Source organism: Rhincodon typus, chromosome 1 (assembly GCF_021869965.1).
Source record: "Rhincodon typus isolate 14 chromosome 1, sRhiTyp1.1, whole genome shotgun sequence".
Lineage (NCBI taxonomy): Eukaryota > Metazoa > Chordata > Chondrichthyes > Orectolobiformes > Rhincodontidae > Rhincodon > Rhincodon typus.
In genome coordinates, this window is record NC_063332.1 from 37,316,525 (window position 1) to 37,332,751 (window position 16,227).

General features: G+C 40.1%; 1 protein-coding gene across 1 annotated transcript in view; it reads right to left on the bottom strand.

Annotated features, from left to right (window-relative positions):
• lman1 (lectin, mannose-binding, 1) overlaps positions 1 to 16,227 on the bottom strand; it is a 63,319-nt gene that overhangs the window by 27,267 nt on the left and 19,825 nt on the right. The window contains exons 2-7 of the mRNA XM_020517081.2: positions 15,273 to 15,427; positions 15,074 to 15,181; positions 13,399 to 13,460; positions 11,690 to 11,789; positions 3,244 to 3,367; positions 3,048 to 3,106 (exon numbers count right to left, since the gene is read on the bottom strand). Of these exons, the coding sequence (XP_020372670.1) occupies positions 3,048 to 3,106; positions 3,244 to 3,367; positions 11,690 to 11,789; positions 13,399 to 13,460; positions 15,074 to 15,181; positions 15,273 to 15,427 (608 nt within the window). The remainder of the gene's footprint in view (positions 1 to 3,047; positions 3,107 to 3,243; positions 3,368 to 11,689; positions 11,790 to 13,398; positions 13,461 to 15,073; positions 15,182 to 15,272; positions 15,428 to 16,227) is intronic.

Genomic DNA, 16,227 nt, shown 5'->3' on the forward strand with positions numbered 1-16,227 from the left:
TTTAGGTGCTTAACCTCCCCCAATAGGAGACAATCTAACCACTACCCTTTTACATGCAATAGTGTTACCATCAATAAATCCCCCATTATCAACATCCTGGGAGTTAACACTGGTTCGAAATTCAACTGGACTAGCCATTTAATTACAAGATGGCTACAATCAAACATCAGAGGCTAGGAATACTGCAGCGAGTAAGCCATCTCCTGATTCCCCAAAGCCTGTCCACCATCTCCAAGGCACAAGACAAGAGTGATAGAATACTCCCCCACTTGCCTGGATGGGTGCAGTACCAACAACACTCAAAAAGCTTAACACCATTCAGGACAAAGCAACTCGCTTGGCACCACATCCACAAGAATCCGCTCCCTCCATCACCAACACTCAGTAGCAGCATTGTGTACTGTCTCCAATCTATAAGTTGAACTGCAGAATTTCACCAAACATCCTTAGACAGTACCTTCCAAACCCATGGCCACTTTCTTCCAGAAGGACAAGGGCAGCAGATGGGAACATCATAACCTGCAAGTTCCCCTCAAAGTCACTCACCATCCAGATTTAGAAATATAACTGCCGCTCCCTCACTGTCATCGGGTCAAACTGCTGACATTTCATCCCTAAGGTCATTGTGGGTTCATCTGCAGGCACCTGGACTGCAGTAGTTCAAGGCAGCAGCTTACCACCTTCTCAAGGGCATCTATGGATGCAATAAATGCTGGCCAGGCAGCAATGCCCACATCCCAAAAGTGAATAAAAGAAAATGCAATCTGACCATGTTGATTGGAAAATGTCTAATAAAACTTTAAACTTCCATTGCTAACTGAAAGGATAACAAATAAGTTGTTTTACATTAATGTGTTTTAAGATTTACCTGTCAGGCTAAAAAGCACCATTGACTAAACACCTTTTGGAAGCAATTTATACTGCAAAATAAAACTCAGGAATATTTTACACTGTTGTTTAAGTAGATATCCAATTTTCCCAGACTCAATCAGTCTAAATTGATTCTTCACTCTTGAGAGTTTACTTTCCCAGTCTAAAAACTTTTAAGTCCAGAATTTTGACATTGCGCATTTTCTTTGAAATCTCTCCCTCTGATTAAAGCTAGGAAAATCTTCCAGCCTCATTTTAACTCTTCATGTATTTGGTCTCCTCAAATCAGAGCATGAGCTTTCAGCCACATTCTTTGCTGTCGTAGCTGATTCCTGTCTCTCTGATCCTGGCAGATTATCTGTTTTCAGTTTACAAGATCCAGCCATAAATACAAACCAATTTATTCCAGGAACAAAAGATGAAATTGCTGGAAAAGCTCAGCCAGTCTGGCAGCATCTTTGCATAAACAACTATCTTTTCCTAGCTACCCAACAGTTCTGAGGAAGGGTCACTGGACCCCAAACATTAACTTTGATTTCTCTCCACAGATGCCGCCAGACCTGAACTTTTCCAGCAATTTCTGCTTCTGTTTCTGATTTCCAGCATCAGCAGTTCTTTCAGTTTTTAGTTGAATGGGTTCATCAGGTGCTACACTTCCCTTCAACACTAACTTCCAGTAAACAGTTAAACATGCAGTCCCTCCCATTCAAAACATTACTAGCACTGAGGCAATAACAATTAAGGAAATCGGAATAAGTGAAAATGACTTTGAAACAAAATTAGGACAGAAACAAAAAAATGGGAGATCATTAGGAAGATAATAATGGTTCAAAGTCCATTACTGTAATATTTCGTAGACAATTCCAAAGGTCAAGCAATTTATTACTTAAAATGGTTTACTTCAGTAAATGAAGTACAATTAGACAGTCCATTTAAGCAATTCATAAATTTAATCTGCTAGACACTGAATATTATTAATGGTTTAGAATGAGGAACTAAACATTCATCTCCACAACACAAGGCTGCGTGGAAAAGAGAATAGTGAGAAGAATGCAGAGATGCTTCAGTGTGATTTGGATAAGTCAAGTGAGTAATCAGATGCAAGGTGGATGAAGTATAATGTCAATAAATGCAAGATTGTTCAATATGGCAGGAAAAACAGGAAGGCAGATTATCTGACAGGCAACAGATTGGCAAAGCGGAGGAGGTACAACAACACCTGGCTGTCCTTGTATACCAGTCGCTGAAAGCAAGCATGCAGGTACAGATAGCAAATGGTACGTTGCCTTTGATAGCAAGAGGATTTCAAAAGAGCAGCAGAGGTGTCTTGCTGCGTTTGTACAGTTGTGGTCTCACCAAGGCCTTGAAGTATTATGTGCAGTTTTGGTCTCACTAGGACAGATGTTCTGGTTGTGGAAATTGCAACAAAGGTTTATCAGACTGATTCCTGGGATGGCAGGACTGGCTTATGAAAAGGGACTGGACTATATTCACTGGAGTTTAGAAGAATGGGGCTGTGGAGGCGGGGGGAATCTCAAAACAGAAAATCATAACTGATCTAGACACAGTAAAATGCATGAAGTATGTTCCTGATGACCAGGCAGTCCAGAACCAGAGGCCACAGTTAAAGGGTGCACAGTAGGCCATTTGGGACTGAGTTGAGGAGAAATTTCTTCATCCAGAGAGTGGTGAGCCTTCTGAATTTTTGACCTCAACCACTTTCTGTGGCCAAAACATTAAAATGTTTTCAAGAAGGAGTTAGACATAGCTCTTAGTGCTAAAGGCATCAAAGGGCATGAGGAGAAAACAGGAACAGCATATGTATTGGGTAATGAGCCATAATGAATGGCAAAGCAGGTCTGAAGGACTGAATGGTCTGTTCCTCCTCCTAATTTCCACGTTTGCATTAAAGTCACAATTTTTAAAAAAATAAACCAAATATATGTTTCAAGCAAAAGGTGGCTGTACCTTAATTTGTATTAAAACTGTTTTTAGGGAAAAAAATCCTCTATAAGCAAGTTGCCAAAATGTGCTCGTTTTCAGTCTTCCCAATCTCCTTTAATTTATTACAACTTGAGAATTAACCCATATTCTTTCTTTTCAGCTAGAATGCTGTTGCACTTTGTGTTTACATTCATCATGCAGCTTTTTTCAATTAATGCTCTTTTGAATCTTACCACTGGTTTGCCAGGTTCCAAAAGTCTGAATGTCAGAAAGGACAAGACATCATGATCATCTGTCAAAAACAAATCAACATGCTTTAATGTGAAATTTCAATTGTGAAGTCTGTAATGAGCTAATTTACAGCTTAAAGCAAACTTTTCTGCAAGTTTTAAAAAAAAAAATGCACATTATGTTTTGCTAGAAGCTCACCTGCAAGACCTCCAGTCGCTGCAGAGATTCCAAAATAACCCTCGGGTGGAAGCATCATATTTTCTACTCTAGCACAAAGCTCATAATCATCATTATTTGGAGTAAAGCCATTATGTAGCATAACCTACAACAGAAGATCAGGACATGTATTTTTTGAGTGTCTGTTTAAGATTCTCATGACTATGTGCAATAGTGGCCTAGGTCTGTTTTGGTTAAATTTTAACAGATTGGCTATACTTTCTTTTCACACTTGATAAGACATGCTGTAAATGCGACTGAATAAAGATTATCTTTGCTTGCCAATGGAACATGGACAAGTTGAGGATATAATGCTTCTTTCTTAATTAAATGAGAGATCTTCAGAATACAATTTAATACCAAAAATGTAATGCATTATACACACACAATGCTGAAGACCCTACATAATTTATTTGAGGGCTCATGTTGAAGAATAGTGGATACTGGTATATTTGAATACCTGAACCGGTTCTTCCCTTCTTCCCCCCATCCCCAAAAACTCTTATTAGTCAACTTAAATGGTGTGATTTCTAAACAGAGATAGTAGGAACTGCAGATGCTGGAGAATCTGAGACAACAAGGTGCAGAGCTGGATGAACACAGCAGGCCAAGCAGCATCATAGGAGCAGGAAGGCTGACGTTTCGGGCTCTAGGATGTGTTCATCCAGCTCTGCACCTTGATTTCTAAACAGTCTAGTTTATGGAACTGCTAGATTTATTGGAAATCACTTGTGTGGGTTTTTTGGCTTTATTTTGGACTTATTTTTTCGTTCAGTTAGGATACAGTTTGCTGCGAGAGAGAAGTACCCAGCTAATCCTGCCTCTCTCAAAACATTTTCAGGCTCCTGAGAAGGAATGCAAAACCCTGATCCGACTGTTCACCTAATAAAGCTTGCAGAAACTGAAATGAACCGTTTTTGAATGTCCCAGTGACAACTTCCTGTACTTGCTGATAACAATTTACATGTGCCAGGATGCTGACTGAAAGCCATCTTGAACACTTCACACCTTATCCTTTTTTCCTCAAAATCTAATAATTGTTGACATCAGGGTATGTTTGAAAATTGTTCTGCAGAGATTAAGTTCTTTATTTTTTCATGAATTGCCTTGTGTTTTGGGTTTATTTAGAAGGGTGTGTATACTTTAATATTTCCAACCATATCTTAATGGACTTTACACATTTGTCAAAGTCGTCCTGTTTCCAGAATAAGTAATGAATTTTGTTTATGAAACAAACCCTGTTGACAGATGTATATTATATGCCCAATATAAAATTGGCCATTTCGGTAATTTGGTGAGACAAGCAAGAGCGAGTCAATAGGAGGCAATTGTCCCCAGACTGAAGATTATTGCACATCCCTAAATGCCCTAAAGGTGATGGTAAGCTGCCTTCTGCTGCAGTCCATGGGTCACTCAAATGTTGGTATTTTGAAAAGAAAATAAATTGGAGAGGTCATGATGAATCAATTGGTACCTACAACATCTAGTCCAGATTTTGGCTATGGTAGATTATTTACAGGAGTTCTCATTGGTCCTGTACATAAGTGGTTATCTTTGAAGCAAAGGTCAACCAAGAGAGGAACACTCAAATAGTATAAAATTCACAGTAAATGACAATGGTTCACCTCAGTCAATATGAAGAGAGCTAGGACAATTTGTTCTCACACAGTTTTATTTCTTTACAGAACAGGTATATAGGTTTTCATAATGTCCCATGAAAATAACACGAGTTAGACTATACAAGATAAGCCATAACAGACAATTCTTATTTTTGATCCAGAACTTAATTTTTGACCCCGAAAACATACAAGATAGATTGGAAACTATGACATTCATAACAGAATGATGTAGTTAAACCTGATTCTACAGTTTGAAGTATTTAAAACAAGGAAATACAAGAACGCTGTTTTTAATGTTGCCCACTTTAACATCATTTTGCATGACTATTGTGAGCTACTACGACTAGAAATCATTTGACTGATTCACATCTGCAGTACCTGACCTGAGTGGCATCATTTTGGAACAATGGAGTCCTCAGTTGGGTAAATATGTCAGAAACACCCCTGTGGCAGGGGAGTTCATCAGAACAGATGCAACAGAAACTGAGAAACTGGGAGTATGGAATGGAGTCCTTCCAAAGAGAGGGTGAGGCAGTGTAATTAAGGCAAGTATAGGAGTTTGAGTTTGGAGAAAGAATGAATTATGGTAGTTGAGGTGGGGGGCTAGCTTAATTAAATTCTCTTAAAAGGTATAACTAGCTTAACCTAGAGAGAAATCATGACAGCAGACCTCAGACTCTTGGTGTACTCCTCATGCACAATGTGGGAAATAAGGGACACTTCTAGTGTTTCTGATGACCACATGTGCAAGAAGTGTGTCCAGCTGCAGCTACTGGCCAACTGCTTTCCGGAGCTGGAGCTGCAAGTGGACTCACTGTGGAGCATCAGCGATGCTGAGAATGTCACGTCATGTTTAGCGAAGTGATCACACTGCAAATGAAGATTACACAGGCAGAAAGGGAACAGGTGACCATCAAAGTAAAAAGCTCAGCAAGAAAGCGCAGGAGTCCCCTGTGGTCATCCCTCTCTCAAATGGATGTATGGCTTTGGGTATTGTTGGGAGGTCAGGGGGTGAAGGCCTCTCAGGGGAAAGAAGCAGCAGCTAATTTCATGGCACCATGGCTGGCTCTGCTGCACAAATGGGGAGGAAAATGAGCGCAGGGTTATAGTGTTAGGGGATTTAATAATAATCTGTACAGACTTCTGTGGCCACAGATGCGAATCCAGGATGACATGTTGCCTTCCTGGTGCCAGGGTCAGGGATGTTACAGAGCAGCTTCAGGACATTCTGGAGTGGGAGGATGAACAGCCAGTGGTCATGGTACACATTGTTTACCTATGTCGTTGGTACGCAAGGGATGAGGACTGAAAGGTGAATACAGGAAGTAAGGACATAAATTAAAATGCAGAACCTCAAATGCAATAATCTGAGGATTACTGCCAGTGCCACATGCTAGTGACAGCAGGAATAAGAGAATATATCAGATGAATGTATGGCTGAAGAAATGGCATTCCAGGGAGGGGTTTAGATTCTTGAGACATTGGAATGGTTTCTAGGAAAGGAGGGACCTGCACATGCCTACCAGAGCTGGGACAAATATCCTCATGGATCTTTTGCCAGTTCTGAAGGTGAGGTTTTAAACTAGTATGGCAGGAGGATGCGAACCAAAGTGAAGGCTCAGATTCAGATCAGGAAACATGAGAAAGAACATCGGTCAGTGATGTAGTCAGCAACTTGGAAAGACAAAAGAAACACGGATTAAAAATATCCAACATAGAATACTGACAGGGTTGAGATGATTATATTTCAATGCAAGGAGCATTACAAATAAGGCTGGTGAACTAAGGGCATAGACAGACACATGGCAGCATGATCTTGTTGATATAAAGGAAACCTGGCTAAGCTAAAGGAAGGGTAAAATTGGCAGTTTGATATCCCTGAAGAGAGTTTTCAGGCAAGATACAGTGAGTGACAAGAAAAGGAGGGGAGGGAGTAATATTGGTTAAAGAATCAATTATACAATTGTGAGAAGGGATGATATACTAAATGGGTTAACAAATGAGGCTTTATGGGTTGAGCTCAGGAGCAGTTACACTACTAGGAGTATACTACTGAGCTCCTAGTAGTGAGAGGAAGATAGAAGAACATATACATAGGCAAATTTCTGCCCGTAGGAATAAGAGGGCACTAACAGCAGGAGACTTTAACTATCCCAATATCAACTGGGTTTCAAACAATATAAAGGGCATTGAGGGTAAAAAAAAACTCACGTACTGTGTCCGGGAACTTTTTTTTTAAAAACAATATATGACAGGCGCAATGAGAGGAGGCACCATTCTGGATTTTGTTTTGGGTAATGAAGATGGGCAAGTGGGTGAAGTGACAGTGGACGACCTTATCCGGGATAGTGACCACAATTCGATCTGATTTAGTATTATTACGGAAAAGGACAAAGATAATCAGGAGTAAAGGTTTATAACTGGGGCAAGGCAAATTTTTCAAAACAGGGAAGTGATTTGGCTGAGGTGGGCTGGACAGGACTGCTAAAGGATAGATCAGTGGTAAACCAGTGGGGGACACTAAAAAGTAAGATATTTAGGGCACAAAACAGACATGTCACTTCCAAAAATAGGAATGGCACTGCCAAACGCAGACTCCCATAGAAAAAATACAGGGAAGACTAAACAGAAAAAGAAAGCTTATGGCAAAAAAATCAACACAGCAGGTCTGTGTTATCTGGAAATAAGAATCTAATGATGACCATAAATCTATTGGCGATTGTCAGAAAAAACCCATCTGGTTCACTAATGTCCTTTAGGGAAGGAAACTGCCATCCTTATTTGGTCTGGCCTACATGGGACTCCAGATCCATAACAATGTGGTTGACTCTCAACTGCCCTCTGGGCAATTAGGGATGGGCAATAAATGCTGCCTAGCCAGCGATGCCCTCACCCTGTTAAAGAATAAAGAAAAAAAGAAGATAGCCTAGATGAATCATAGAATCCCTACAGTGTGGAACCAGGCCATTCGGTCTACTGAGTCCACACTGACTCTCCAAAAAGCGTCCCACCCAGACTCATCCCCCACACTGTATCCCTGTAATTCTGCATTTCCTATGGCCAATCCACTTAACCTGCTCATCTCTGAACACTATGGATTGGCCATGCTAAACTGTCCACCTAACCTGCACACCTTTGGACTATAAAAAAGGACAGGGATCAAGTTAAAATAAGGAAATTAAACAGAAGGCATGAAAAAATACTAACAAGCAAGATAAAGGAAAACCCAAAGATGTTTTAGCAGACTATAAACAGCTAAAAGGCAGTTAAGGAAAAAGTGGGACCTATCAGAGATAGGGAAAGGAACTTTTGTGAAGATGCAGAGGATACAGAAAGAATTTTAAATAAATCTTTTTGACTGCACAACCATAAAGGGAAAGGAACGATGTAGATATAATAATCCAAGAGGAGCAGTGTAAAGTATAGGACAGAATAATCAAAACAAGAGAGTAAGTGTTAGGGGCGTTGGAATAATTGTAAAAGGATTATTTTCCAATCTTCACTAGACACAGATAAGGTGCCAGAGGATTGGAGGAATGCAAAATGTGGTTCTGTTCTTTAAAAAGGATACAAAGGAAATGTCCAACTATTATAGGCCAGTTAGCCTTAACTGGGCAAATTGTTAGAATCAATCCTGATGGGGATTAGATAAACTATCACTTTGACAGGCATGGACTAGTCAGGGATATTTAGCATGGCTTTGTTTAAGGAAAGATCATGCCTTACAAATTTGATTACATTCTTTGAGGAAGTGACAAGGACGATCAATGAGGGTACTGCAGTGGATGTTCTCCACATGAACTTTAGTCACGCATTTGACAAGTCCCACATGGCAGACTAGTCAAAAAAGTAAAAGCACATGGGAAACAGGATAATGTGTCAAATTGAATCCACAGTTGACTTAGTTGGCAACAAAGGGTAATGGTTGAGGCTGCCCTTGCGAATGGAGAGCTTTTTCAAATGGTGTTCTGCAGGGCTCACTGTTGGGACCCCTTCTGTTTGTTTTATACATGAATGATCTGGACTAGAACATGGGGGACACAACTGGAAAATGTGTCGACGATAGAAAAATTTGCCATGTAGTGGATAGTGTAGAGGATAGCTGTAAGTTCCAAAATGATACAGAAGGGTTGGTGGAGTGGGCAGGAGTTCAATTCTTCTAAGTGTGAGGTAATACACTTAGGGAGATTAAACAGTAAAAGGGAATACACAACAATTGGAAATATACTGAGAGGGGTTGATGACATGGTATGCAAGTACACAGATCCCTAATAGTAGTAGTGGAGGTAGAGAAGGTTATAAAGAAGGCATATGGAATGCTCTCCTTCATTGGCAAAGATATAGAATACAAAAGTAGATATATTAATGATGAAACGGCGTTAGATACTAGTGGGGGCGTCAACTGGAGTTTTTGTACACAGTTCTGGTTAGCATTGTTGCCTCACAGGATCAGGGACCCGGATTCGATCCCAGACTTGTGTGATGGTCTGTGTGGAGTTTGCATGGGTTTTGTCCGGATGCTGTGGTTTCTTCCCACAGTCCAAAACAGGCAGATTAGGTAGATTGGCCATGCTAAATTGCTCTGTAGTGTCCGGCGATGAGCAGGCTAGGTGGATTAGCTATGGTAAATTGATTGATTGATTGATTTGTTGTCATGTGTACTGGCGTACAGTGAAATGCTTTGTTTATGAGCAGTGCACGCAGATCATAGTAAGCACGGATGTCCAGATCAAAAAGACTTAGACAGATAGATCATCATTAGTAAAATCAGCATTATTTGAGGCTTGACAGTCCATTCATCAATCTAATAGTGGCTGGGAAGAAGCTGTTCCTGAACCTGCTCGTGAATGTGTTCATGCTTCTTTATCTTCTGCCTGACAAAAAAGGTTGTAGGAGATCATTACCGGGGTACGATGAGTCTTTGATGATGTTGGCAGCCTTTCCATGGCAGTGAACCATGAAAATAGAGTCCATGGATGGAAGGTTGGCTTCCATGATGGTCTGGGCTGTGCACACCACCTTCTGCAGTTTCTTACGGTCCTGGGCAGAGTAGTTGCCAGACCAGGCAGTTACGCACGCAGACAGTATGCTTTCAATAGTACAACTGTAGAAGTTGGTGACGGTCCTTATGGATATGCCAAATTTCCTAAGCCACCTAAGGAAGAAGAGGCATTGTTGTGCCTTCTTGACTGTCACATCGACATGGGAAGTCCAGGATATGTTGTCAGTTATCGTTACTCCAAGGAACTTGACACTCTCCACCCACGGGGATACAGTGGGGTTGGGGGTGAGTCTCTACACAGGGTTTGTGCATACTCGATGGGCCAAATGGCCTCTAACTGCACTGTAGGGATTCTATGATCCAAGAATTGCTCTGGCAAGCATGCAGAGGAGATTTCCTAGAAAGTTGCCAGTGCTGGACAATTGTAGCTATGAGGAGAGATTGGAGAGGTTGAGTTTTTTTTTCCCCTTAGAACAGAGAGGGGAGACATGATTGAGGTATACAAAATTGTGAGGGAGGAAGAGATAGCCAGACAGGAGGAACCTTTTTCCTTGGTGGAAAATTCCAAAACCAGGAGTTTGAATCTATGATTCAAAAGCCAAGTGGCAGAGGAATTAAAGGGGACTGGGGGAAAAAATCTTTTCATGCAGTGGGTAGTGGGTGTCTGGAATTTGCTGCCTGAGTTGGTGGAGGGGGCAGAGACCCTAAAAAGTACCTGGATCTGCACTTTAAGTGCTGCAAGCTGCAGGGCTAAGAGCTGTGTGCAGGAAAATGGGATTAGAAAAGACATCTGGGTGTCTCTGAGTCGGCATGGAAAAGATGTACTGAATGACTCCTTTCTGTGCTGTGCCATTTCTAGGTTCCATGGTTCTAACCTGTAGAAAAAGGGTATGGTCTTGCACTTTGGTAGGAAGAATCAAAAAGATAGATCATTATTTATATGGAGAGAAAGTGCAGTACAAAAGGATCCAGGGTGTTCTTATGCTCAAAACAAAAGGTTAGCATATAGGTGCAGCAAGTAATTAAGGCAGCAAATGGAATTTTGGCCTTCATGGGACTGGAGTTTAAAAATAACAAAATCTTGCTACAACTGTACAGCGTGTTGTTGAGGACAACATGATTGGGGTGCGGTGGTCCTGATGTTTCCAACGAGCAAAAGCATGGCAGATAGATTTGCAACTGAGGGAAAAAGAAGAGGTGGGGGATAAACAGAGAAAGAGAGCGAGAGGGCTTCATTCTTCTAAACTTCAGTCCTTATATAGTCCGGATCCAGTCTCTCTTCATACATCAGTCCTGCCATCCCAGGAATCAGTAGGGATCCCAGAACAAATGGTGTCAACTGAGAACTTGATAGAGAATTTGTGGCAGAATGAGGGCAGGTTTTTAAAAGTTAGAGCACTTTGCCTCAAGGTTTCATCCAAGTACAATTACTGTTTGATTTTCTGAAATGGAGTTCTATGAAAAACAATTTAACTTTGCAAATTGTACCAAATCAGGAGAAGTAATGGAATCAAATAAAACCGACCAGAAAGTACCAAATGAGTTGGACAAAATATAGCCAACTAAATACATAAAAAGAACAGAAATATAAAACAAGCTGTGTGATTAATGTTTAAATAGCTATATTATGAGAGCTAGTCTTGTACCAAAATCACAAGATCTAATAAGCTATTTCCATAAACCGTTTGATGTTGTCATTTGCCATGGTTTTCCCACAAAGCACTATTTGTTAACAGTGGATTTTTTGATATAAAACGGAAAAACCAAGGTAATAATCATTTTGATATGTTCAAAATAAGAGGCTTACCGTAAGTGTTTTTTTGTAGTAGATAATTCTAGCTCTTACAGGATAAGGCTTGTTTCTAAAGTCTCTCAGACAAGAGCCCAATGCTTGTGCTGCACCATCACTGTAGAAGCAAGTAAATTATTCTAGTGTTAAAATACAAGTGATAAACTAAATCTTTTGAGGAATATAACAGAAGTCAAGCATATCAAAAATAAAGCTGAGGTCAACTTTCGTACACTTCCTTACATTTTGGTTTATAAGCATTAAAAATTCAGGTATTCAATTTCATTTGCTGATTTTTGTACAATCCAAATTGTAAAAAGCTATTTTTAAAAACAATCATCTTTCCCTACAATTCAATAAACAGTTTACATTTCCAATCACATCACAATTAATCACTGAGCAGAGTTAAATTGCAAGGAAATCAAGTGTGTGGATTAATTTTCACATCTTAGTTGTGCAATTCTGAAGAGGAACAGCTTTCTTGGCTTTTATTGATATTTCACTACTATATGAATTGGAATGAAACACAAATCAACATACTGCTCAATTCAAAGGACATGTGTAATTCTGAATTTACTTGCAACCACAGCATGACATAAGTTCACAATTTGCATCATGCTGCACACTTACAAACAGACTGCAAAATGACCAAAGGCAGCTCCACTTAAACTACATACAAAAATCATAAGGATAATTTCCAGCAGGCCTTCCTATTAACACATAGCAGGTACCACTTTCTGCCCATACAAAGGCCAGGAGAGCTTGTGCTCAGCAACATCACAGGGGAGGCTGTAGCTGCTGGCAAAAACAGCCAGTACAAAGGCAAGTAAACGTGGAAGGTCATGGGATAATGAGGTTTCCAGCAGACAATCCATAGCTAGACGATGTCGTCCAGTCCCTTGATCAGACACTGACCACATTTGAGCAAGGGCCCATCACTCCCAAGGAGACAAGCTGCATTCAGGACAAAAGCTATTAGGAGCTCTGCATGGTGCCAGGCCCTCCTGCTGCTGTGTAAGTCCTGGTGACACTGCTGAGGTCCTTAAATAGTCCTTATTTGGGTCCTCAATTGATACCAGGAGGGAAGGTCCTCCTTAGTATTGTGTTACAGGTTCAACTTAGACTACAAATCCATGCTTAAAAAAGGTCAAAAGGGTTTGGACTCAAGTCTGAGACAAGACCTCGAATGAAGCTGATTGCTTCAACACCATGACATTTACCAGAAAACAGTTAAATTTGACCATGTAGTCAAACTTGTTCACATCAATATTCTCTTTCCTGATGAACTTTTTAAATAAACTCTGAGTTGTATAAACAAGTGTGCAAAACCATGTTTTTCAGAAATGACTGTGCAAAAGTGAGCTAAGCACACTAATGAATGGAACTACTGGTGGGCGTGTGGAATGTGCTGCCGGCAGTGGTAGTGGAGTTAGATACTTTAGAGACTTTTAAGCGACTGTTGGATAGGCACACAGATGATAATACAATGTAGGGTATGAAGGGTAGTTTGATCTTAGTAGGATAATAGGTCGGCACAACATCGTGGGCCGAAGGGCCTGTATTGTGCTGTACTGTTCTATGTTCTATGAACGCATGCTATCTTAGGCATTCAGCTTCAAGCACATCCACGTCAGACAACCAATAGCCATCCTCAATCCTCACCAAATAACATGCTTCAGTCAAAACAGAATCGACATTAATGTTAAAACGTTGCAGAAATTACTTACTTTTGATGATCATAGAGATATTGCCCATTGTTTCCAACAACAAGTACTACCGGGTTATTCTTCTGCAAATCAAAAATAAACTTTCAGGTTAACTTTCCTTATTGTGTAGAAATTTTACACAATTGCAAATCTCAAATTGTAGTGCTCAATATAAAAATAACAAATAGACAACATCTTTGATTCACTGGTGAAACTTAAAGATTTCACATCAGCCTTTCACCATAATTAAAACAATTGTTAATCAATGTGTTTAATATTCAAAAGAAAGTCTTTTACCCATTGTTAAACATCTTAGCGCTGGCTAAGAAACTTAAACGTAAAGCATAAAATTATTACAGCAAATATTTAAAAATCAAGTCAAAAACAAATCTGCACAACTTAAACATTGGGGCAGCACGGTGGTTCTGTGGTTAGCGCTGCTGCCTCACAGCACCGGGGCCGAACATCATGGGCTGAAGGGCCTGTGCTGTGCTGTGCTGTACTGTACTGTACTGTTCTATGTTCTATGAATACCACTGACCCAGATTCAATTCCAACCTCGGGCGACTGTCTGTGTGGAGTTTGCACATTCTCCCAGGGTCTGCGTGGGTTTTCTCCGGGTGCTCCGGTTTCCCCCCACAGTCCAAAAATGTGCAGGCTCGGTGGATTGGCCATGCTAACTTGTCCGTAATGTGTAGATTAGGTGGGTTACAGGGGGATGGGTCTGGGTGGGACGCTCTGAGGGTCGGTGGGGACTTGTTGAGCCGAAGGGCCTGTTTCCACACTGTAGGGATTCCATTCCATGATTAAGAGTCAAATCTAGTGATATCAGACAATAGAATTTAATACATCTTCAGGTGTGGCACACAATAAAGACAGATTCTGCAACTGTAGGTGAAGGATCATTGACATCTAGAACTCTATTCATCACACTAACTACACAAGAAATAGGAGTAGAGCCTGCTCGACCATCCAACATGATCTTGAGTGTCAGTGCCACTTCCCAAGCTGCTCGCGTTCAATCAGCCTGTGCTTGCCAGTCTCAGAAAAGGATATCCACCATTAGATGTGACTCTGCTATTGGAAATCATTTATTAAGCAATCGGACTGTGCCGAGAGTTACACTAGATAGTCAGCCAGGCTTGCAATGTGATGCATTTGCACATGCTAGAAGCTATATACACACACATATATAAATACACAGAAACCTGTTTTATGTAGGCAAAACGTAGACTGCTCACAATGGATTAATATCCCTGTCTGTTAAAATGTGAACGCTTAAAAAATTGAAGATCCACAACTGGTTGATTTAGGAAAAATTGGAGCATTGAAAAATATAAAAGTGAACCCTTACCTCTTCTGGAGTAAAACTGAATAAATCTCATTGTTATAGTAAAATAAAAATGCTGTTGAACAAAGTTCGTTTAAGACTGAATGGTATTATTTTGTGTAAAAAGAATCAGGGATATTGCAGGGAGGGAGATTTGGAGGAGTCCCCTTGTTACCCTTCTGTCCTTCAGAGCAGGTTTGATGGCCTATATAGCTTACTCTTGTTCGCATTTCATTTCTTTATTAATTACTGTTGAACGGTACACTCATAATTGCCCAATGCAGTGAATGCATGTTTACAAAAATATTTTACTTCTTTAGTAATTGCTTTTTTGTCTGTGAAATAGTCACTTGAATTTAGACATACCTTTCCATCATTGTCAAAGGAGTCAAAGAAAATACCAACACCATTCCATGAATCAGCTGCTCCAAAAACTGGGCCATCTAATCCTTGATCTACTGTGTACCAGATTGCCTAAATTGAGAGATGAGAGAAGTAGTGCATCACAGCTGTAAACAGCTCAATCATGTTGAACAGGTATTTTGTTGAAATAACAGATCATTACCAAACCATCAGCTCCGACCCGTCCTCTCCCTGTCACACGGAAAGTAACTTCAATTTCCCAGTTTTCAAAGCTAAATTTGCTTTTTGTCCAAACAGATCCCTTCTGACTTTTCAGTGATGGTGTTATACGGATTTGATCAGCACTTGGTATTGCATCTAAAAAAAATACAAAGAAAATCACTGAACAAATGCAGTTAAAGAGGATGGTTAAAATTCAACTAGTTTCTTGCATCGACAACACTCTTGATGATAGCAACAGACTTCAAGATAAACCTCCTCAGAGAAAACTAAACATTCATTGCTCAAAAAAAGATAATAATACAAAACATCGTGGAATTAAATATCTCACAATGTCTAACATGTTGAAATAATAGAAATTACAAGACTGAGAAAAAGGGAAAGCTTGCTTTAAATTTGACTGCTGTTGAAAAAAATGCACTGGCCACAAACATGAGACCCACTAGCCCATTTATACAATGAAACCATTCAAAAAAGGAATCAGTAGCAGCATGCTAAGTTGTTTTTGGGACTTTACAGTAAATACCAGTGATATTTAGGCTTACCAGGGACTCAGTTATCTCACATTTCAGTAAAGCCTGAAATTCATGTTCGAATTATTTATGAAGCTTTTTTTAGAACTGGAAAAAGCAATCTGCTAGTAGCACAGCTGTTTAATTTGGTTCAGATGTTACACCTAGATGTCTGCTTCTAAAACAAACACCAGCAGCTACAGACGATGATGTGGCACTGTTCTTCCCTTGATCATTTAATGGAGAAATGCATAAAGATGGATGGCACTACAGATTTCATGTGACAAGTTCTCAATGTGTCAAATGTTTAGAATGTTCTCATTTGACAGATGCAATACTGGCCAAAAATATCACACAGAAAGAGGAAGAAAGAAAACAGTTTTTAAGTTTGATTACTGCCAGGATAAAAATACAAAACACAGTTAC